Source organism: Chiloscyllium punctatum, chromosome 7, assembly GCF_047496795.1.
Source record: "Chiloscyllium punctatum isolate Juve2018m chromosome 7, sChiPun1.3, whole genome shotgun sequence".
Lineage (NCBI taxonomy): Eukaryota > Metazoa > Chordata > Chondrichthyes > Orectolobiformes > Hemiscylliidae > Chiloscyllium > Chiloscyllium punctatum.
Genome location: NC_092745.1, coordinates 105870455 through 105889335, shown reverse-complemented (window position 1 = coordinate 105889335; position 18881 = coordinate 105870455). Strand labels below are relative to the sequence as shown.

The 18881-nt window shown below is 38.7% G+C and overlaps 1 protein-coding gene across 21 annotated transcripts in view; it reads left to right on the top strand.

Moving 5' to 3' along the window:
• The window catches only part of ptprfa (protein tyrosine phosphatase receptor type Fa), a 440327-nt gene that overhangs the window by 298596 nt on the left and 122850 nt on the right, over nucleotides 1–18881 (top strand). For 11 of the 21 annotated variants that reach the window (XM_072574533.1, XM_072574527.1, XM_072574518.1 and 8 more), the window contains 4 exons: nucleotides 9173–9366; nucleotides 16138–16255; nucleotides 17060–17638; nucleotides 18727–18824. In XM_072574533.1, the coding sequence (XP_072430634.1) occupies nucleotides 9173–9366; nucleotides 16138–16255; nucleotides 17060–17638; nucleotides 18727–18824 (989 nt within the window). Of the gene's footprint in view, nucleotides 1–9172; nucleotides 9367–12280; nucleotides 12308–16137; nucleotides 16256–17059; nucleotides 17639–18726; nucleotides 18825–18881 lie in introns of all 21 variants that reach the window. The other 10 variants (XM_072574526.1, XM_072574516.1, XM_072574525.1 and 7 more) reach the window with 1 other exon arrangement.

Genomic DNA, 18881 nt, shown 5'->3' with positions numbered 1-18881 from the left:
AGCTAGAGGAGGGTGGGGGTGGGGAGAGAGTAGCATAGAGTACAATGGGTGAGTGGGGGAGGGGATGAAGGTGATAGGTCAAGGAGGAGAGGGTGGAGTGGATAGTTGGAAAAGAAGATAGGCAGGTAGGACAAGACCGGACAAGTCAAGGGGACAATTACTGAGCTTGAAGTTTAGAACTAGGGTGAGGTGGGGGAAGGGGAAATGAGGAAACTGTTGAAGTCCACATTGATGTCCTGGGGTTGAAGTGTTCCGAGGCGGAAGATGAGGCGTTCTTCCTCCAGGCTCTGGTGGTGAGGGAGCGGCGGTGAAGGAGGCCCAGGACCTCCATGTCCTCGGCAGAGTGGGAGGGAGAGTTGAAATGTTGGGCCACGGGGCGGTGTGGTTGATTGGTGCGGGTGTCCCGGAGATGTTCCCTAAAGCGCTCTGCTAGGAGGCGTCCAGTCTCCCCAATGTAGAGGAGACCGCATCGGGAGCAACAGATACAATAAGTGATATTAGTGGATGTGCAAGTAATACTTTGATGGATGTGGAAGGCTCCTTTAGGGCCTTGGATAGAGGTGAGGGAGGAGGTGTGGGCGCAGGTTTTACAGTTCCTGCGGTGGCAGGGGAAAGTGCCAGGATTGGAGGGTGGGTTGTTTGGGGGTGTGGACCTGACCAGGTAGTCGCGGTGGGAACGGTCTTTGTGGAAGACGGAAAGGGGTGGGGAGGGAAATATATCCCTGGTAGTGGGGTCTGTTTGGAGGTGGCGGAAATGTCGGCGGATGATTTGGTTTATGCAAAGTCCAGACTTGCATCATAGCGTACACCAGCAGATAGCACTGAAAAGCTACTGCAGGGATACCTTGTGAGCCCAGCAGCATGCAGCTAAGAATTGGAGCATGCTGCATCTTAAGGATTGAATGCTTGCTCCGTTAATGCTTATCTTCATGTTCACATTGTCCATGCCTTGCCTTGCTGTGCCATTTAGTGCAGTGATGCAACCATGCAGCTTGCCTTACTGGTCAGCAGTCCTCAGTTAAGGTAGCATACATCATGCTTAATGGCAGTATAATACAACAGTCTCATGCCTACTCTGTATGACAGCACCTTCCTCAGCAAAGACACACTATGTACAGCAAGCAAGCGGCCTTGTCTGAAAATTTTGGTGAAGTAGCCTTTAATGAAGTCCATTGTGGCATAGTTAAGAGCTGTAGCTCCATCGCAACCATTCTGTGGGTCGGGCTAATGTGGTTGTTGAAATGTACAACCAACAGTCAGCGTTCTGGCAAGTTGGGGCTGTCCAGTTAGGTTTCTCAAGTCCATTCACATCGTCCACAGAAACTAAGGGAAAAGGGAATGGAGGAGAAAGAAAACAGTGGCCGCTCCTGTGAGAAGGAGATTCAGCAAATTATTCTTCAGGACGCTAGGCTGCGAGCTGGAGGGAATGGGGGATGACAGCTATGAAGAGGGCAACAGTGTCTGCAAGGGTGGGGGGGTGGAGAGGAGATATGGTAAAGCATGGATGGGGGGAGGGGGGGTACTTCATTTGTGTTTAGGAACAGACTGGCTTCAAGGAGAGTCAGTGTATGACCACTGGCCGTGATTGAGCTGGGTGGGAAAGATGGGCAGGTGCAGGTTCATGTAAGTAGGTTGGGGAAACCCTGAGATGTGCAAAGCCTATGGGATTTTGAGGAAGGGCTACCATGAAGGGCATTTGGATCTTTGGGAGACTACTGACATGTATGGGGAGCAGCTGCAAGCCACTGACCGAGCAGCACTCAGTGTCAAATTCTATCATGCTGGAAAGTACAAAATGAGGAAGAAAAATGTAATGACCCCTGTTGGAGTGGGTGCAGTCAGTGACTCAACCTGTGAGGGAGAGGACTGCAGACATAGACCTGCAGGGTCCCTAATTCCTGGCCATCGTAATGTATTGCCCCTTGTTTGCTGTGCATCTCCCTTTCCCAGAAATCTCTGACCAATTCATTCATGTCAACACATTTGAACACAAAGACCAGAAAACAGTAGAAATGTTGGAGGGCTTGGATACTGAAATGCAGAGTAAACATTCAAAATTTGATGCAGTACCAAACTTGGAATTGTGGTAAACCTAGACAATAATATCAGTCAATTGTAGCATCACATAGATAGGATAACAGAATGGGCAGGTAAGTGTCAGTTGAAATGTAATGCACCCAAGTGTGCAGTAATACATTTTGGTGGAAGAGATAGGAAGAAGCAAAATAGATTTAATGGTACAGGTTTAAAGAGTGATATGTGGCCTACTGATTAGAAAGATTTTATGTTACACTTTAACTGTAGGATTTTAGTCAATTACTGTTATAGATTGAGTTTGAGAGAAGCAATTTAAAGGTTTATTGATCCTGTTAGTTACCAGGCCCATTCCAGGTACAGCTATGTTTTCACAAGTTTACAATCTTTATGGAATTTGTTAAGTTTATTATAGAAGTGAAAAAAAGAAATTATATTTAATAAAAGCATGGTTTCTCAGTCAGTCCATTTGGAAACACCAGTAACACTGGATGACTAGGCACAGGTTTCTTGTTCTGTTCTGTTCTGTTGACTGAAGTTGTCCTTCTATCTTCAGTCTTCTTTTCTTGTTCAATGAATCATAAAAAATGACCACATACTGTGGTCCACTGTAATCACTGTGAACCACTACACTCTGCATATGTTCAGAAACGTCCCAAACTAATTGGCTTGTCAGTATATGAAGAGTTCATTACCATCTTGGATTGGAGAAACCGTATGCAATGCATCATTCCTGATTGTTTTTAAAGAAACCAATGTTCATCTTAGTGGCAACACTTCATATAAAGTCCTGATTCAGTTTTTGGCATGCTGATCATTTTGTTTGATTGTCCCTTTTGAATTAGCTTTTTGCTTATGGTGTACCAACTCCATATATCTATTCCAAGATAAAATGGCACCAGTAAGCCCATTTATTTATCTGCCAGAGAATGTAATGTGACCTCTTAGTGATTAGCTATCATCCCAACTGTCTCAATTATTGCTTCTAAGACAACTACAAGACTACAAAATTCACTACAAAACCTAATTCTAAATTAGAATGCATGTATTCAGATTGTAAGCTTGCTCGCTGAGCTGATAGGTTACTTCGCAGACATTTCTTCACCATGCTAGGTAACATCATCAATGAGCCTCCTGTGAAGTACTGATGTTCTGTCCCACTTTCTATTTATGTGTCTTGGTGTGTTATGGTGGGTGATATCATTTCCTGTTCTTTTCCTCAGAGACTGGTAAATGGGGTCCAAATCGATGTGTTTATTGATGAAGTTCTGGTTTGAATGCCAGGCCTCTAGGAATTCCCATGTGTGTTTTTGTTTAACCTATCCTAGGATGGATGTGTTGTCCCAGTCGAAGTGGTGTCCTTCTTCATTGGTGTGTAAGGATACTAGTGATAGTTGGCCATGTCATTTGGTGGCTAGTTGGTGCTCATATATCCTGGTGGCTAGTTTCCTGTCCAATGTAGTGCTTGTTGCAGTCTTTGCAGGGTATTTTGTATATGACATTCATTTTGCTGGCCCTTGGAACAGGTTCATCAGTAACTTACAGTGTGTTGGTAGGTTTGTGGGCTACTTTGATGCCAAGGGGTCAGAGTAGTCTGGTCGTTATCTCAGGGATGTCTTTAATGTATGGTAGTGTGACTTGGAGCCTCCAGGCATCTTGTATCTTCTTGTTTGGGTTTGTTGTTCAAGAATTGGCGAACTGCTTATTGGGTACCCGTTGTTCTTGAATATGTTGTATAGGTATTTTTCTTCTGCTGCTCATAGTTCCTGGGTCCTACAATATGTTGTACCCCATTTAAATAATGACCTGATGCAGCTCTGTTTGTGGGTGTTGGGATAATTGCTCCTGTAGTTGAGTATCTGGTCAGTGTGTATGTTGCTTTCCTGTAGACACTGGTCTGCAGTTCTCCACTGACTGTTCATTCTACTGTAACATCTAAGAAGGGGAGTCTGTTGTTTTGTTCCTCTTTGGTGAAATTTGTGCCAGTAAGGATGTTGAGATTAGAATGGTGCTGGAAAACCTGATGAAGGGCTTTTGCCTGAAACGTCGATCTTCCTGCTCCTTGGATGCTGACTGACCTGCTGTGCTTTTCCAACACCACTCTAATCAAGACTCTGATTTCCAGCATCTGCAGTCCTCACGTTTGCCCAGTAAGGACGTTGTTAATGTGTCATCTACATAGCTGACCCAAAGCTTGGGTTGGATCATGGGGAGAGCTGTCTGTTCTAGTCTCTGCATAACTATTTCTGCTAAGAATCCTGATATTGGTGATCCCAGAGGTGTCCTGTTGATTTGTTTGGAGGTCTTGTTGTTGAAGGTGAAGTGGATAGTGAGGCACAGGTCTACCAGTTTGAGGATGCTGTTCTTGCAGATGGAGTTGGTGCTGCCTGGTGTTTGTATCCTGGGTTCATCTAGTAGGGAGGTGAGTGTTTCTTTGGCCAGGCTGTTGTTAATTGATGTGAATAGGGCATTACATTGAAGGAGACCGTGACTTCATCCTCTTCTATCTTGGTGATTTTGATGATGTTCAGGAATTCGTGGATGGAGTGGCATGAGTTTTCTACTCAGTATTTAGGACTCCATTTACCAACCTCTGGGAGAAAGAACCAGAAATAACATCACCCACTGTAACAGATCACGACACATAAATAGAAAGCAGGACAGAACACCAGTGCTTCAGCAGAGACTTACTGATAATGTTACCTTGCATGGTGACGATGTGTTTGAGAACAAACCTACCAGTTCAGTGAGCAACCTTACAGCCTGAACCTCAATCTGAGCTACAAATCTTCTCAAAAATAGCAGAATACCTGTATACATTCACAATTATATTCATAGGCTTATTACATATTTTAATTTACAAAACTAAACCATTTTAAAATATAGCTGTATTCTGAGTAAAAACTTTCTACCTCAAAGCAGTCTCATTTGTGTTTGTCTAAGTTTTCATCTACATGGGCTGCAAAAGTAACTATAAGCGCAATACCTTGCTTTTCACCTGAGTCATATGGCTATCTTCCTTACAGAAATGGTAACCACAATTAAAAAATGTATAATGTAATTTGTCACTTGCTTATTCAAAATTATTAGTTATTGAAAATGTGTTCAATCCTACAGGTTAATGTTTACAAAATTATGACCATACATGACATAATGAGAGAATAGTAAGCCATTCATTTGGAATTTTGGACCTCATAAGTGAAGGTGTTGAGTACAATGTAGGGAAGTTATGAATCTGTATAATGTGCTTGAGAGGGTACTGGGGCAATTGACGGATGTGGTTTCAGGATTAAGTGAATTTTAGTTACATGGATAAATTGAAGCTGCTGAGCTTGTTCTTGGAGCATAGATAATTGAGGGAAAACCTGGTAAATGTGGTTAAGATGATGTCAGGGAGAAAAAAACTGTGCCTATTAGCTGATGATACAAGGAATAAGAGGCAAATTTAAGATTTTGGGCCAGAGATGGAGGGGTATGGAAGTAAGAAAGAACTTCTACACAGCAAGCAGTCACCACCTGGAATTCACTGCCTTCAAGGGTGGTCCAAATGGGGACAGACAATGATTTGATTTTAAAATGAAATAGAGTCATCCTCTATCTCCTACCTTTGAGCCTGTTCTGTATCCAAATGGCTAGTTCTCCCTGTAATCTGTGAGGTCTAACCTTGCTAATCAGTCTCCCATGGGGAACCTTGTCGAACGTCTTACTGAAGTCCATATAGATCACATCTACCACTCTGCCCTCATCAATCCTCTTTGTTACTTCCTCAAAAACCTCAATCAAATTTGTGAGACATGATTTCCCACGCACAAAGCCATGTTGACTATCCCTAATCAGTCCTTGCCTTTCCAAATACATGTACGTCCTGTCCCTCAGGATCCCCTCCAACAACTTGCCCACCATCGACGTCAGGCTGCTAGTCTATAGTTCCCTGGCTTGTCCTTAAATAGGATAGATATTTGAAGGACATAAAGTAGGTTATAGTAAGGGAATGAGACTGCCTAGTTTGTTCTGTAGACTGCTAGCATGAACTTATCAGGGAAAAAAACCTCGTTCTGTGCTGTTGTGAGTTCATTTAAATGTCTTTGTGTTTGGTTTGTGTGCTCCCTTATTGCTTGATCACTTTTCCTCAGTTTGTTGGTAGCTGTTTGTTCACTCTTATCCCAATTTATTTCACACTCTTTTCAATAGTTAACCCAACTGTGATTCTTGTGACATCTTGACAATCATAAACATTCTTTTGTCTGATATATTTAATTTTTAAACTTTATACCATACTTTCTACAGTTTGGAGTAATTAAGTGTGCCATGATATCTTACTGATATCTGTCTGTAGAATTTCTCTTGTCAATGGGTCCGTCACTTAGAGTCATAAAGCATGGAAACAGACCCTTTGGTCCATCTTTGAAGAATTTTATGTATAATTGCTACAGAAAGCTCACTTCTACAAATCCACTTTTTCTTGGTTTGTCAGTTTGTCTAATTGCTATTTTGTACCCTCTCCAAGAATATCTTCTTTTACTTCACCTATGATAAATATTGATTTCAGTGAGCTCTACTTTTCTGGATTCTTGCTTGTCTGATTTTCTATTCAAGGTCTTGTGTCTGGTTTCTTAACCTCCTATACTTTAATATTCTTGGTTTCACCACTATGTATATGTATCCACAGTTACTTTACAGTGTAATTATTTTCCTTCTCTTTTATGCTTCAGTTACCATTTGAAATTAACTTTCTATTTGCTGGAATTTCTACTGTGTCTTTTAATTGATTTAATGAATTAATAAGCCCTAATATTCAGTATTGTTATTCCTTTAAGACTGTGTTCCAGATTAATCCTTTTATTGAATATCAACACACCACCCCTCCTATTCTGATTTTACAATAGGTGGTTTAGTATTTACTGAAAGATATAATATTTCAAACATAGCTTTGGATATGCAGGGAACAAATTATACTCTATGTTGAAAGTTGGTATTACATTGGAAACTGATTTATGCTAATCTTGCATTTAGAATCCATCAGTGCTTGCATACTACATGGAAAGAGAAATCCTGTTTCTCAATTGTTCCAACTTTTGAGGTTTTTATTCTTTTATCGGACGATTGTTGTTTGCAAGGCCAGCATTTCTTGACAGTCTCTAATTACATTTGATAAAGTTGGTGGTGAGCTTATTAAATTTACTGGTTGTATGTTAATTTTTTACAAAGTATTCACCATCAATTTAAATCTCTATGGTAACTGTCAATGATAAGCAGAGAATGCCAAAAGCAATGTCACAAAGACAGAGCAAGTTTCATTGATGAAATTAACATTCCAATTGTTAAGCATTAGCAATTAATCATCATGGAAAAAGCACATAACTCTCCTGAAAAATGTTAAGTGCTTTTACATGTAAAAATGCCTTTCTTCTTTTGGGAGAAAAATTGGTATTTTGAACCAACTTTGTGGCCATTTTCAGATTCAAAGGTGAGAGTAATTTTTAAGGTGGGCTTTGCATGTAAAATAACTACAAATTAGTTAGAAGGTTTGTCAAGTGGATGATAGATGGATATTTTAATTCAACGCAGGTGTGAAGCAGGCATTTTTGCTGACATCGTGTAATCAGATTCCTGCGCACCTAATTTGTTCAACAACATTGACTGCTCAGTAACTGTGCATCTGAAAACTGATGTCCAACTGTTATTTTGCACAATCTCTGAACGTAGCAAAACATGGTGATTTAATGCATATAATGCATTTGATCTCTTTGAGAAGCAAGAAACATAACAATTAATGTTAACTGCAAGCTGTTTTAATTGCAGCATATCGAAGTTCAAAAATATATGCTGTAAAGAATGAGGTATTTTAGTTACAAAACTATGTAAAATGATTTTGTAGTTGCCATCTAGTAAATGCATCATTATATTCATTCTTCTTAATAATGCAAAATGACTTCACAATAGTGGATGTCCCCAGGCTATGAAAGTGAAAATTAGCCACTCAATCATTATCCTGTGGTAACTGTCAAAAGAGAGTTTATGTGAATGTAAAGTGAGGGCAACATTAAAATCAGCAATGATGGGCTCATTTGTTAAATTGTGTGCAAACATATTCACTGTCCAAATCGTGAATAAACAATATTACAGACGCTGCTTTAAATGCATGTAAATGTAATACTGTATTAAGGTAAAAATCTTGTTTCTTTTCCTTGGCTCAGTCTGTTCATCATATTTTTTAGTTCGGTAACCTGAAAAATGGGACATCATTTTACAGTATTCATCATTGACAATTCTAGTCTCAGCAGTTGATTTCAGATGTTACTTTTTAATTATTAATTAGTTCTCTGTCTCAAATAACTCCAGAGTGGGGATTTTTTTTGTTTATTCATAAGGTGTGGGTCAGCATTTATTGTCCACCCTTAGCTACAGCTCATCGCCACCTGCTGAACTACAGATTGATAGCAAATGCGGGCCCACGTCCCATGAATAATTTTTTTAAAAATTCCTACTTTGGAGTCATTCCCAGTTATTTGTATTGGAGAACAAGAAAAAATAGAATCGAAAGCAGTGATCCTATAGGTTGAAGGAAGTTAGGAATTGCTGAACTAGAGTTAGAGTTGTGTTATTTTTAAAATAGCTACTAGGTCTTTTCAATAGTTTTCAGCTTTGTCTGACATTGAGAATCTTTGCCTTAATTCCAAAGTGATAGTTTTTTGAGGTATTTTTGAATTTTTTTGGGAGGGGATGTACATATCTAATGTGTAATTTTTTTGAAGGAAATTGCCACCGTTGTTGAAAATATGATAGTACACACCACAAGGCTGAAAGATGTGTTGCTGGAAAAGCGCAGCAGGTCAGGCAGCATCAAAGGAGCAGGAGAATCGACGTTTCGGGCATAAGCCTGAAGAAGGGCTTATGCCCGAAACGTCGATTCTCCTGCTCCTTTGATGCTGCCTGACCTGCTGCGCTTTTCCAGCAACACATTTTTCAGCTCTGATCTCCAGCATCTGCAGTCCTCACTTTCTGCTAGTACACACCACAAGTCTGTTAAGTCTTTACAGCGCATGATGAAAGAAATATGAAGTATGTATAAAGTTTAACAAGTTCTTAATAAACCTGAAGAAATTTTTTCCAGTAATAACTATACATTTTCTCACAGTGCCTAGTGCACCACCACGGAAAGTAGAAGCAGAGTCAGTGAACTCAACAACAATCAAAGTAACGTGGAAACCTCCAATATCAAGCAAGCAACATGGACTGATCCGGGGATACCAGGTCACCTATGTGCGTTTGGATAAAGGGGAACCACAAGGACAACCAATAATTAAAGATGTGATGCTAGCAGAAGAACAAGTAAGCATAGTTATTTGTTCATAGTTGAGTTATCAAAAATTACTGATTATAGAGGAAGAAGAAAGAAATTGCCCTTTATTATGATTTATGTTTCTAAAGTATAAAATGATAAATGTAAAACAAATTGTCTGAAATGTATTCTTCTCAAAACTTATTAATATTTTTATTACAATATGCTTTGTTGGTGTGCATTGATTTGTGGAGTTTGAGCTTGTTATAATGTGGTATCCTGATAATGACAATATCAGTTGTATCTGTAATCATCCAGCACAGATATTTATTTGAACTGATCTGGCACAAAGTTTATTGATTATAATTCACATTATGACTTCTAATTATTTCACTACATCCTTGAAAAATTGTATTTCAAACATGCCACATTGTTCTCTCTGCCATAATCTATTTCATTGTAGGGAGTTCCAGGATTTTGATCCAGCAACACTGAAGGAAGAGTTATATATTTCCAAGTCAGGATGGTGTGAGACTTGGACTGGAACTTTCAGGTTTTGGTGTTCCTATGCAGTCCCTGCCTTTGTCCTTCCAGATAGTAGTGTTCATGGGTTTGAAAGGTGTTGTCTAAAAAGCCTTAGAGAATTTCTGTGGTGTATCTTCTGGATGGGGGACATTACTGCTGTTAAGCACCAGTGGTGGAGAGAGTGAATGATTGTGGAAATGATACCAGTCAAACAGGCTGCTTTGTCCTGGATAGTGTCAAGCATCCTGAGTAGTTTGGAGTTGTGCTTATTCAGGAAAACGTTCTGTCACCCTCTTGACTTGTGACTAATAGATGATGAGCAGCTTTGAGGAGTCAGGAGGTGAGTTACTTGTTGAAAGGTTCCTAACCTCTACCTTTCTCCTGTAGCCACAGTACACATTTGGCTCGTCCAGTTGAGTTTCTGGCCAACGGTAACCCCCAGGATGATGATAGTGGGAGATTTAGTGATATAATGCCGTTGAATATCAGGGATGATGGTCTGAAATGTTGGAAATGGTCATCATCTGGCAAGAATCTTACTTGTCACTTTTCAGCCCAAATTTGATTTTTATTTAGGTCTTGCTAATATCTGAAGAGTTATGAATAATGCTGAACATTATGCAGTCCTAAGCCACATTCAAACTTTACCAGGCTTGTATCCTCCTGATGTCCCTTGCTATGCACTTGTTCACTACATTTCAGTTTCTTTCCACCTGCAAAGTTGAAATTATGCTTTACGTTAATATGTAATCAAAAAGAACAGTGGCCCTAAAACTGACCCCTGGAGAACACAGTTGTATAGGTGACAGTGGCTGAACGTTGATGAAAATTGAATTACTTTTAATTGTTCAATATTGCAAAGTTCCCATGGGAACATGCCTTACAATATGTATACAGGCAGTTGCAACCTTGAAGCATGTCATGCGGGCAAACCTTAAGCTGTCTCTTCTTATCTCCTTTCATATTGATAGAGAAAAATATATGTTACTGTGGTGCTAATATTGCTTATTGCAGCCTAAATTAGCCTCTGACAGAGAGTTGAGTGGCCATGATCATGAAAGCTGTGGGCAGTGTTATTTAATACATGGCTTGGAGCTGGTGACATAACTCAGTACCATCCTCATTATAAAGTTGAACTCGTCTTCACTGATGTTGAGGTAGGAGAAATGTTGCATGATCATGGCCGCCTGCTGGATATCATGCTCCTCCTCACTCTCCTGGCACATTGCCCTACTTGTAGAAGTTTCCTTCATGCTCAATTCCCTGATGCAGGCAAAACTCGAGGCTTGGATAATTTGTGAAGGCTGCCAACACATCTGTCAAGGGAAACAGTTTCTATCCTATCCTCTATCAAAAATCCTTAATATTTTGAGCATTTCTGTGTGTATCTAATAAGAATTAAATAGTTTTGGTATCAACCTCTCTGTGGCTTTGCTATATCCTTCTATCCAACTTCAAAAATACTTATTCACCATTACTTCTGCTTCTTTACCAGCCACACATCTGAATTACTTTCTGCAGTTGATTATTTTAATCTCCATTATGCATCGCATATTAAATTTGCCTTCTTATTGCTAAGAAAAGCAGGAAATGGATGTTGAACATCACGGTGATCACTGGATTACCTTATTTATAAATGTACCTGATATGATTCATCCTGGTGCAAAGCTTTAGTTAAAGTCTGTCTAAATTTGATGCCCTGCAGCAATTATTTATTCATAAACTGAGTCAAAATCTTATTGCATTTTGTGTAAAACTAAGCATTTTCCTTGTATTGACTAAAATTCCATTGTGCTTGAGATGACCAGTTGGTTATTGTCTCCTGTATTTATAACTATATATGCTGCAATTTCAAGAATAATTTTAGTCATTATGAAATTAATGAATAATAATATATAATGCATAACCACTGCATATCATTAAAAGAAATGTTTAAATTAGCAGAAAAAAATTGAAGGTGGCTGTGACATTGTGATTGTATGCACTTCTAGATATGGGTTGATGGGAGATTTAACAGTATATCATTTGTTTGTGTCTGTTTGTGTGTAAAACTTCCAGATTTTTTATCTGTACCATGTCTTTGAATTGGCATTAGATGACTTGAAGTATGAGACATGAAATAATTGTTACATGGCAGCCAAAAGCTGCGTCCTATAAAAAGTAACTGTTAAACAACGTGTAAGCAGCAGGTATTAACAAGAGCAAATCCCAAAGACTACTGCTGTGAGTGCAGATGGCTGAACCTTCTAGTTTGTGCAAATAAGTAATAAACTATACTAATCGCTGTGCAATGTAGTCTGAAAGTTGCTATTTTAAAATATGTTTCTTGTTATTTTCTCTGTTCATAGTTAGCATGTATCCTTACTAATCTAGTCCAGTTTGCCTTTCCTCTAATCCCTCTTTCTAATTGTCTTTATTTTCCCCAAACCCATCGTTCAGTGGGAGTCTGAGGACACCCAGGAATATGTGAGTAATAAACATGTGCAAATCTGGGCATGGGCTTTCTATCAAGTAATCAGGGGGATGTCAAAGATGAATGTAACAGAGATAAATAGAGAAGAAATGGGTAGGATCCTTGAAGAATTTAAGAATTCTGTGTAAAGTATAATATTAATGTCTTTATTAGAGTCACTGCATGAAGGGAAGTCGGTAGTAGTAGTAGTAATGCATTCATTAACTTTGGTGTAAAAATTGTTTTCTGGGCTGAAAGTGAACAGCATTAGAGATCAAGGTCTTGGCAGAATACAGATTTTATTAGATTATTCAATAAATTAATTCACGACCATGTGTGTTCAACAAATTTGCTTTTTTCAGTGCTAACTGATTTACCCAGTTTTGAAAAATATGTAATATTCAAAAATCACTAGATCATGCAGTTTGCTGAGATCTATATTTACTATAGCATAAAAGAATCAGAAAGGTGGTGGTGAAGCTCCTATTAATGGTTAATCTATCTTTGGAATTAAATATGCTTGCCAAGCTCATTAAGTGCTATTATTTACAACACAATCCCACAAGGAGAGAATTGCTGAGATGTGATTCAAAGGGTTTCAATCATCCTAACACTAATAGTGCTTCTGACCCACAAAATAGAATTTTCGTACACCACACACTTCACCTTCACCTAAATTGTGAAATTGCATGTCTTAGCAGGACCCCTAAATGAATAAAAACGGAAGCAACTGCAGATGCTGTAAGTCAGAAACAAAATCAGAAGTTGATGGAAAAGCTGAGCAGGGCTGGTAGCATCTGTGTAGAGAAATCTGAGGTAACGTTTCAGGTCTGGTGACCTTTCCTTAGAACTCATGAGTTCTGAGGAAAGGTCACCGGATCTGAAACGTTATCTCTGATTTCTCTACACTGCTGCTATCAGACCTGCTGAACTTTTCCAACAACTTCTGTTTTTGATGTCCCTCTTAATGAAAAAGGCTCAACGTATTCACTGCCCTGATTATGGAAGTTCAATATGTGAATATTGGAACATATAATGGAGAACTCAATAATATTATCATTCTTGTTCTGTTTCGTGAATTGTAAAACTATTAATTGGCATAATTTGTTCACATATAACTTTTTTCTATGACCTTTCACTCTAATGTTAGAGAAATTTTATGTAAATTATGATCAAAGTAGTCTTGATTTAGGTCTTTATTATGAAATCCAGGCCAAATCACATGCTAGATTCCCAGTAAATTTTAAACTTGTTGTTTTCAACTAATGTTTGTTCAGTGTCTTCTGGATTGATAGCAGTGGCAATAAGTATGTTATGCTAAGAAAATCTGTTTAGAATTTAAATGTAAAACTATGTGGACAGGCTAAAAAGAAAAGACGAAATAGTATTCAATTGTTGAGTCTTTTGTGGAAATTAAGAAAATGGAAAACATGCAGTATATAGTTTTGTTGACCACTTCTCTTTGACATCCCTGCATTACCATTTTGCACTGAGATTTCTGTGCTTTCTCTGAACTAACCCAGTTGCATGAGAAATAATCTTGCTTGAAGAATCTAATGGACATTCTATTTGTAGATGTTTTGCAATGATGCTGGCACAATCTGTGCTTTTTGTTTGCTGTGTTGCGTGTGATGTGTTGCTTGTTGAGATTTGCTTCCTGGTTTTGAACTGGTTTTGTATAAATCCAGTAGGGCTGGATCACAGAACCGGGCAATTCTCCAGACCGTATAGGCAACAAACCTTGATAAAGATCAGCCTGTCTTGTTTTTAACATACACTGAAAGATTTGTGATAATAAACTGGAAAGGATCAGTGAGAGAGAACAAAGCCCACAGTCAACTGTATTTGCAGTGCAGGAAGCAAGCAAATCTCTTTATAAATGTAAATTTCTGATTCCTTGCCTGAGGATATTTTTTGAGAGCATGCTTTCCACCAAATAAACTGACGGTCCTTTATCAATTTCAAGATGGCAAATTTCTAAGAGCTAGATCTAATTTATCAGTCATGCCCAAATTGAAATTTCCCTCACTATACTCTTGTTGAAGGTCTTGCTATAATACTTTTCACAAAGTCACAAAAGTATTATGGTACAGAAGGGGCCTATTTGGCATATCGTGCCTTCACCAACTTGTTAAAAGTGCATCATTACCTAGTGCTAATCTCTTGCTTTCCGCCCTACTTGTGCACATTATTTGGATCCACATAATCATCCATTTCTCTGTTGAATGCCTCTTTTGTTCCAAGTTTTTGGGACATTGCTGCTCCTTTAATGCTGACCCTATTGGCACTTTTACACTTCATGCTGTTTATAAAGAGCCACTAACAGTCTACACCTGCTGGGATGTCAGCATGAATACTTAATAATCCACCAACTCTGCTGACTATGTCAGGGTCATGAAGTAAATTAGACGTAAGAGGGAAATTCAGCCAAACTTGTTTAGTTAGTAATTTCCACCATAGCTACTAAAAGTAGTGGGATTGTTGTAGAATAGACACACAAGTCAGTATGTTTAGTTGCATGGTAAATTTAGTGAAATGGTGTGGCCAGGTATAGAGCAATTTTCCACCCCAAGTTATATATTGCTTTCCAAACAGAATATTGCTTGACACAGATTTTAAAACAGCAGAGCTTCAATTCCTAATTTGGAAAAGGGCAAGAAAGCAATCTGGTTATATAGTTTAATGTTCAGATGACCAATTTGGTAAAATTAGAAATCATTTTAGCATACACCCAGTCCATGGATGGAAATATCAACCTGTGTGAGTAGGCTCTATCATAGGGAAAATCAAGGGTTGCATTATTTTCAAATGAACAAAGAGTATCTCTATCCGTTCAAAAATGAACAGCTTTACTGTTGACCTGGACCAGTCAGAGCCTTATACAGTTGACTGTAAGAGATTAGATAAAGTTGGGAATATGTACAGCTGTGTGCATGTGTGGAAATGGTGGTTAGCAGTGCATTGGTGTTGCTTTTTGATTTCTAAAATATATTGCCTGAGTTAATCTTAGTTGATTTAATGCATTATTCCCTTTTTATGTTATTAACTTTTGTGATATTTCTGTGCTTTGTTGAGTTCAGCAAGATTTTAGTTCAAACAAGGACTGATGGAAGATGTGGTCACTTCACCTGGATTACACACCAAAAGAATTTAATTAGCTAGGATGGAAATTTAATTGCGATCATTGATGCTAAGTGCATTGCTAAATTGTTTCTGATTATTTTCAACTTTGATGTGCACTTTTATTCCTTTAAATTAATTAATACAATCTCAGTCTGAGTTCCTTTAAAAGCATTCTGATTTTTCTCACCACTGATAATGAAATATTTAAATCCATGCTCATTATTAATCAATTGCAAAATGTATTTATGAAAATCATGAACTATTTATGTATCATGCTATTGTACTAAATTGTTGAAACCTTCGTATATTTCATTAACTCTTCCATGTTGGTTCACGTTTTCCCCCCTTGCCCTGTGCCAGTCAGACCTCTTTTGTATAACCCATTGGATACGCTGAAAATGTGTTGCTGGAAAAGCGCAGCAGGTCAGGCAGCATCCAAGGAGCAGGAGAATCGACATTTCGGGTATGAGCCCTTCTTCAGGAACTCATGCCAAAAACGTCGATTCTCCTGCTCCTTGGATGCTACCTGACTTGCTGCGCTTTTCCAGCAACACATTTTCAGCTCTGATCTCCAGCATCTGCAGTCCTCACTTTCTCCTAACCCATTGGATAGCATTCCAATTGTTCACTTTCTAGGGTCCTAATTGTTTGTTATGCAGGTGTTCTGTATGGATAGATGAACATTAAATAAACTATTTGCTTGTCATACATTTAACAATAGGAAGCCATTATTGGGGGACTGATGCCTGAAACAACATATTCCATTACTGTGGCAGCATATACGACCAGAGGGGATGGAGCCCGTAGCAAACCCAGGCTGGTTACTACTTCAGGATCTGGTAAGTAGGGAGATCATCTTAAATTAACCGTAGCCTTAGATGAGTTCCTCTGGCAAAAAAAATCGAGAGAAGTTTTTAATGCAACTTGGTATTGACACTGTACTCCCATTCCTCACTACACCAATGCTGCATTACTTATAAATTACACTTCCAACATTAGCATAAAATAGAAAATGGCAACATGTTAAGAGCAAATGAAATAATTCACGTGCAGAATGAAAATGTACCATATGCTTTTCTGTGGGTATAATGTTGAAAGTTGTTAATACAATGCTTTATTAAAAGAGGACTTGTTAAATTGAGGCAAGATCCTATTAGTATGTGCTTCACCTTTCAAAAAGAACCATAAGATAACTGGAGTCCTGCCAGGATATCAAGGTTTGTAGGCCTTGTAGGATTCTTTGCATAGGTGAAGTAGGTGGTTACTGTCACCTGTAATGGTGGTGTGTAGTTATATAGACCTGGTAATATTGCACTGATGACAAAATTAGCAAGATCAGAGAAAAAGTTTAATTGGAAAATTACTGTTATTGTTTTATGGAGCACCTCTTTATTAATTTCTTCAAATAGATTAGAAATAGAAAGACTCAGTGTCAATGAACTCAGTATTTATAAATTTATAAATATCATGAGCCAACTGCTAAAGCAACTAACAGTGTTTTGGAAGTATTGACTTGGATTTGTTTTCTGATTCATTGTTTTTGTAATGTGTAATTATTTTAGAACTAATGCCTACAAGAGTGAGTAATGGAGATGTACTCATGAATTAACCAATATTCAGCTTAACTTTGCTTTATTCTTCAGTTCCAGGTATGCCTGCAATGGTTATCAGTGTCACTAAAATGAACACTGCCCTCATTCAGTGGCAGCCACCACAACAAATGGTGGATGATCTGCTAGGTTTCCGATTACAGTATAGTCGGACTGATGAAGATAAGCCAAACATTATTGAACTTAGTAAGAATGATAACCATTACACAGTAATGAACTTACACAAAGGGGCCACATACATCTTCCGGTTGAGTGCCAAAAACAAAGCAGGATTTGGTGAGGAGACTGTGAAAAAAATCGTAACACCAGAAGATGTGCCAAATGGGTTCCCCCAAAACCTACATGTTGTGGGACTTACAACATCCACCACTGAGCTTTCATGGGACCCACCAGTTATGGCGGAGAGGAATGGGAAAGTGATCCTCTACACCGTGTTGTTCCGTGATATCAACAGTCAAAAGGATCTCACCAATACTACTAACGAAACTCAGATAACACTGAGCAGTCTAAAACCAGACACTACTTATGACATTCGAGTGAGAGCTCACACTTCCAAAGGGCATGGTCCATACAGTCCTAGTATTCAGTCCCGTACCATGCCAGTTGACCAAGGTAAGGAATTTTGTCAAATCAAAACCTTGAGCGAATGATGGTTGGCAATGAACCCAAAATTCCAAAAACATTTCTCCATTACTGAAATGAATTACCTGCTCAGTTGCTGTCCTAGCAGTGTCCTACATCATTGGTTTTGATAATTTACAGACCGATGCAACAAAGGCAAACATTCACTTGTACAAAAATCCTGAAAGACCCAAAGATTTTTTCCTCTAAAATTGCTGCCTTTTGGGCAGACCTGGACATATCTGGTTTATACCACCTTCCGAAGAGCATTCTTGCTGTCATCCCTACCACATCTCCAATTGTCGAAATAGTTCTTATATTCGTTGGAATGTCTTGAAATTACTTGGGCTGCAAAGTGTCTGACTGTTATTGCCCTCATTCTTTTCAACCACTGGAAGTTTGGATTTAATGAGTTTCTTTAAGACTTTATTCCTGATCAATTTATGGATTTCACTGATGGTTTGTCTTTATTGCATGATACGTTTGTGCAGCACCTTTTGTTATTTAAATTTTTTATAGATTGCTATTGCATTACACTGGAGACTGATTTTGTTTTGTGTAGTAATTCCAGAATGCTAGAGTTGCAATCACAGCCATACTATTGAGGAAATCCCAAGAGCATTACTAGAACTTGAGGTAAAAAGCTTAATCTTCCCCTTCCAAAAAAAGAAATGGTGTAGGAAGTGGCAAAAAGAGAAGAAAATCAAGCAGATTGGTGTCAAGGAAGTGTTCATTGCCTTCCTGCCACTACATAAATAATGTTCTGGGAACAAATACCAAAGCGTCACAGCAGGTACTCTTGTGGTGCAGTGGTAGGGTCCCTACCAATGTTCAGGAGGCCCGGGTTCAGACCCTACTTGCTCCAGAGGTATGTAACATCCCTAGAAAATATCTCGAACCTGCACCAAAGAATGAATAATTAAACCTCTCTGACTGTACAGCTGAGAAGCACTTGAAAATCATGCTAGTAATGTAGTATTGGTCCCAAATGAGTTGCTACAGATTTCATATTCTATAAAATCTATCCTCATTTAGATGCACATATGTACAGGAACTGATACTTTTGATCTTTTCCACAGTGTTTGCGAAGAACTTTCGGGTCAAGGCAGTGATGCAGACATCAGTGTTATTGAGCTGGGAAGTACCAGAAACATACAAGCCAGGCGTCTCTTTTAAGGTTGGTATGACAATAGACAGTAGGTGCAGGAGTAGGACATTCTGCCCTTTGAGCCAG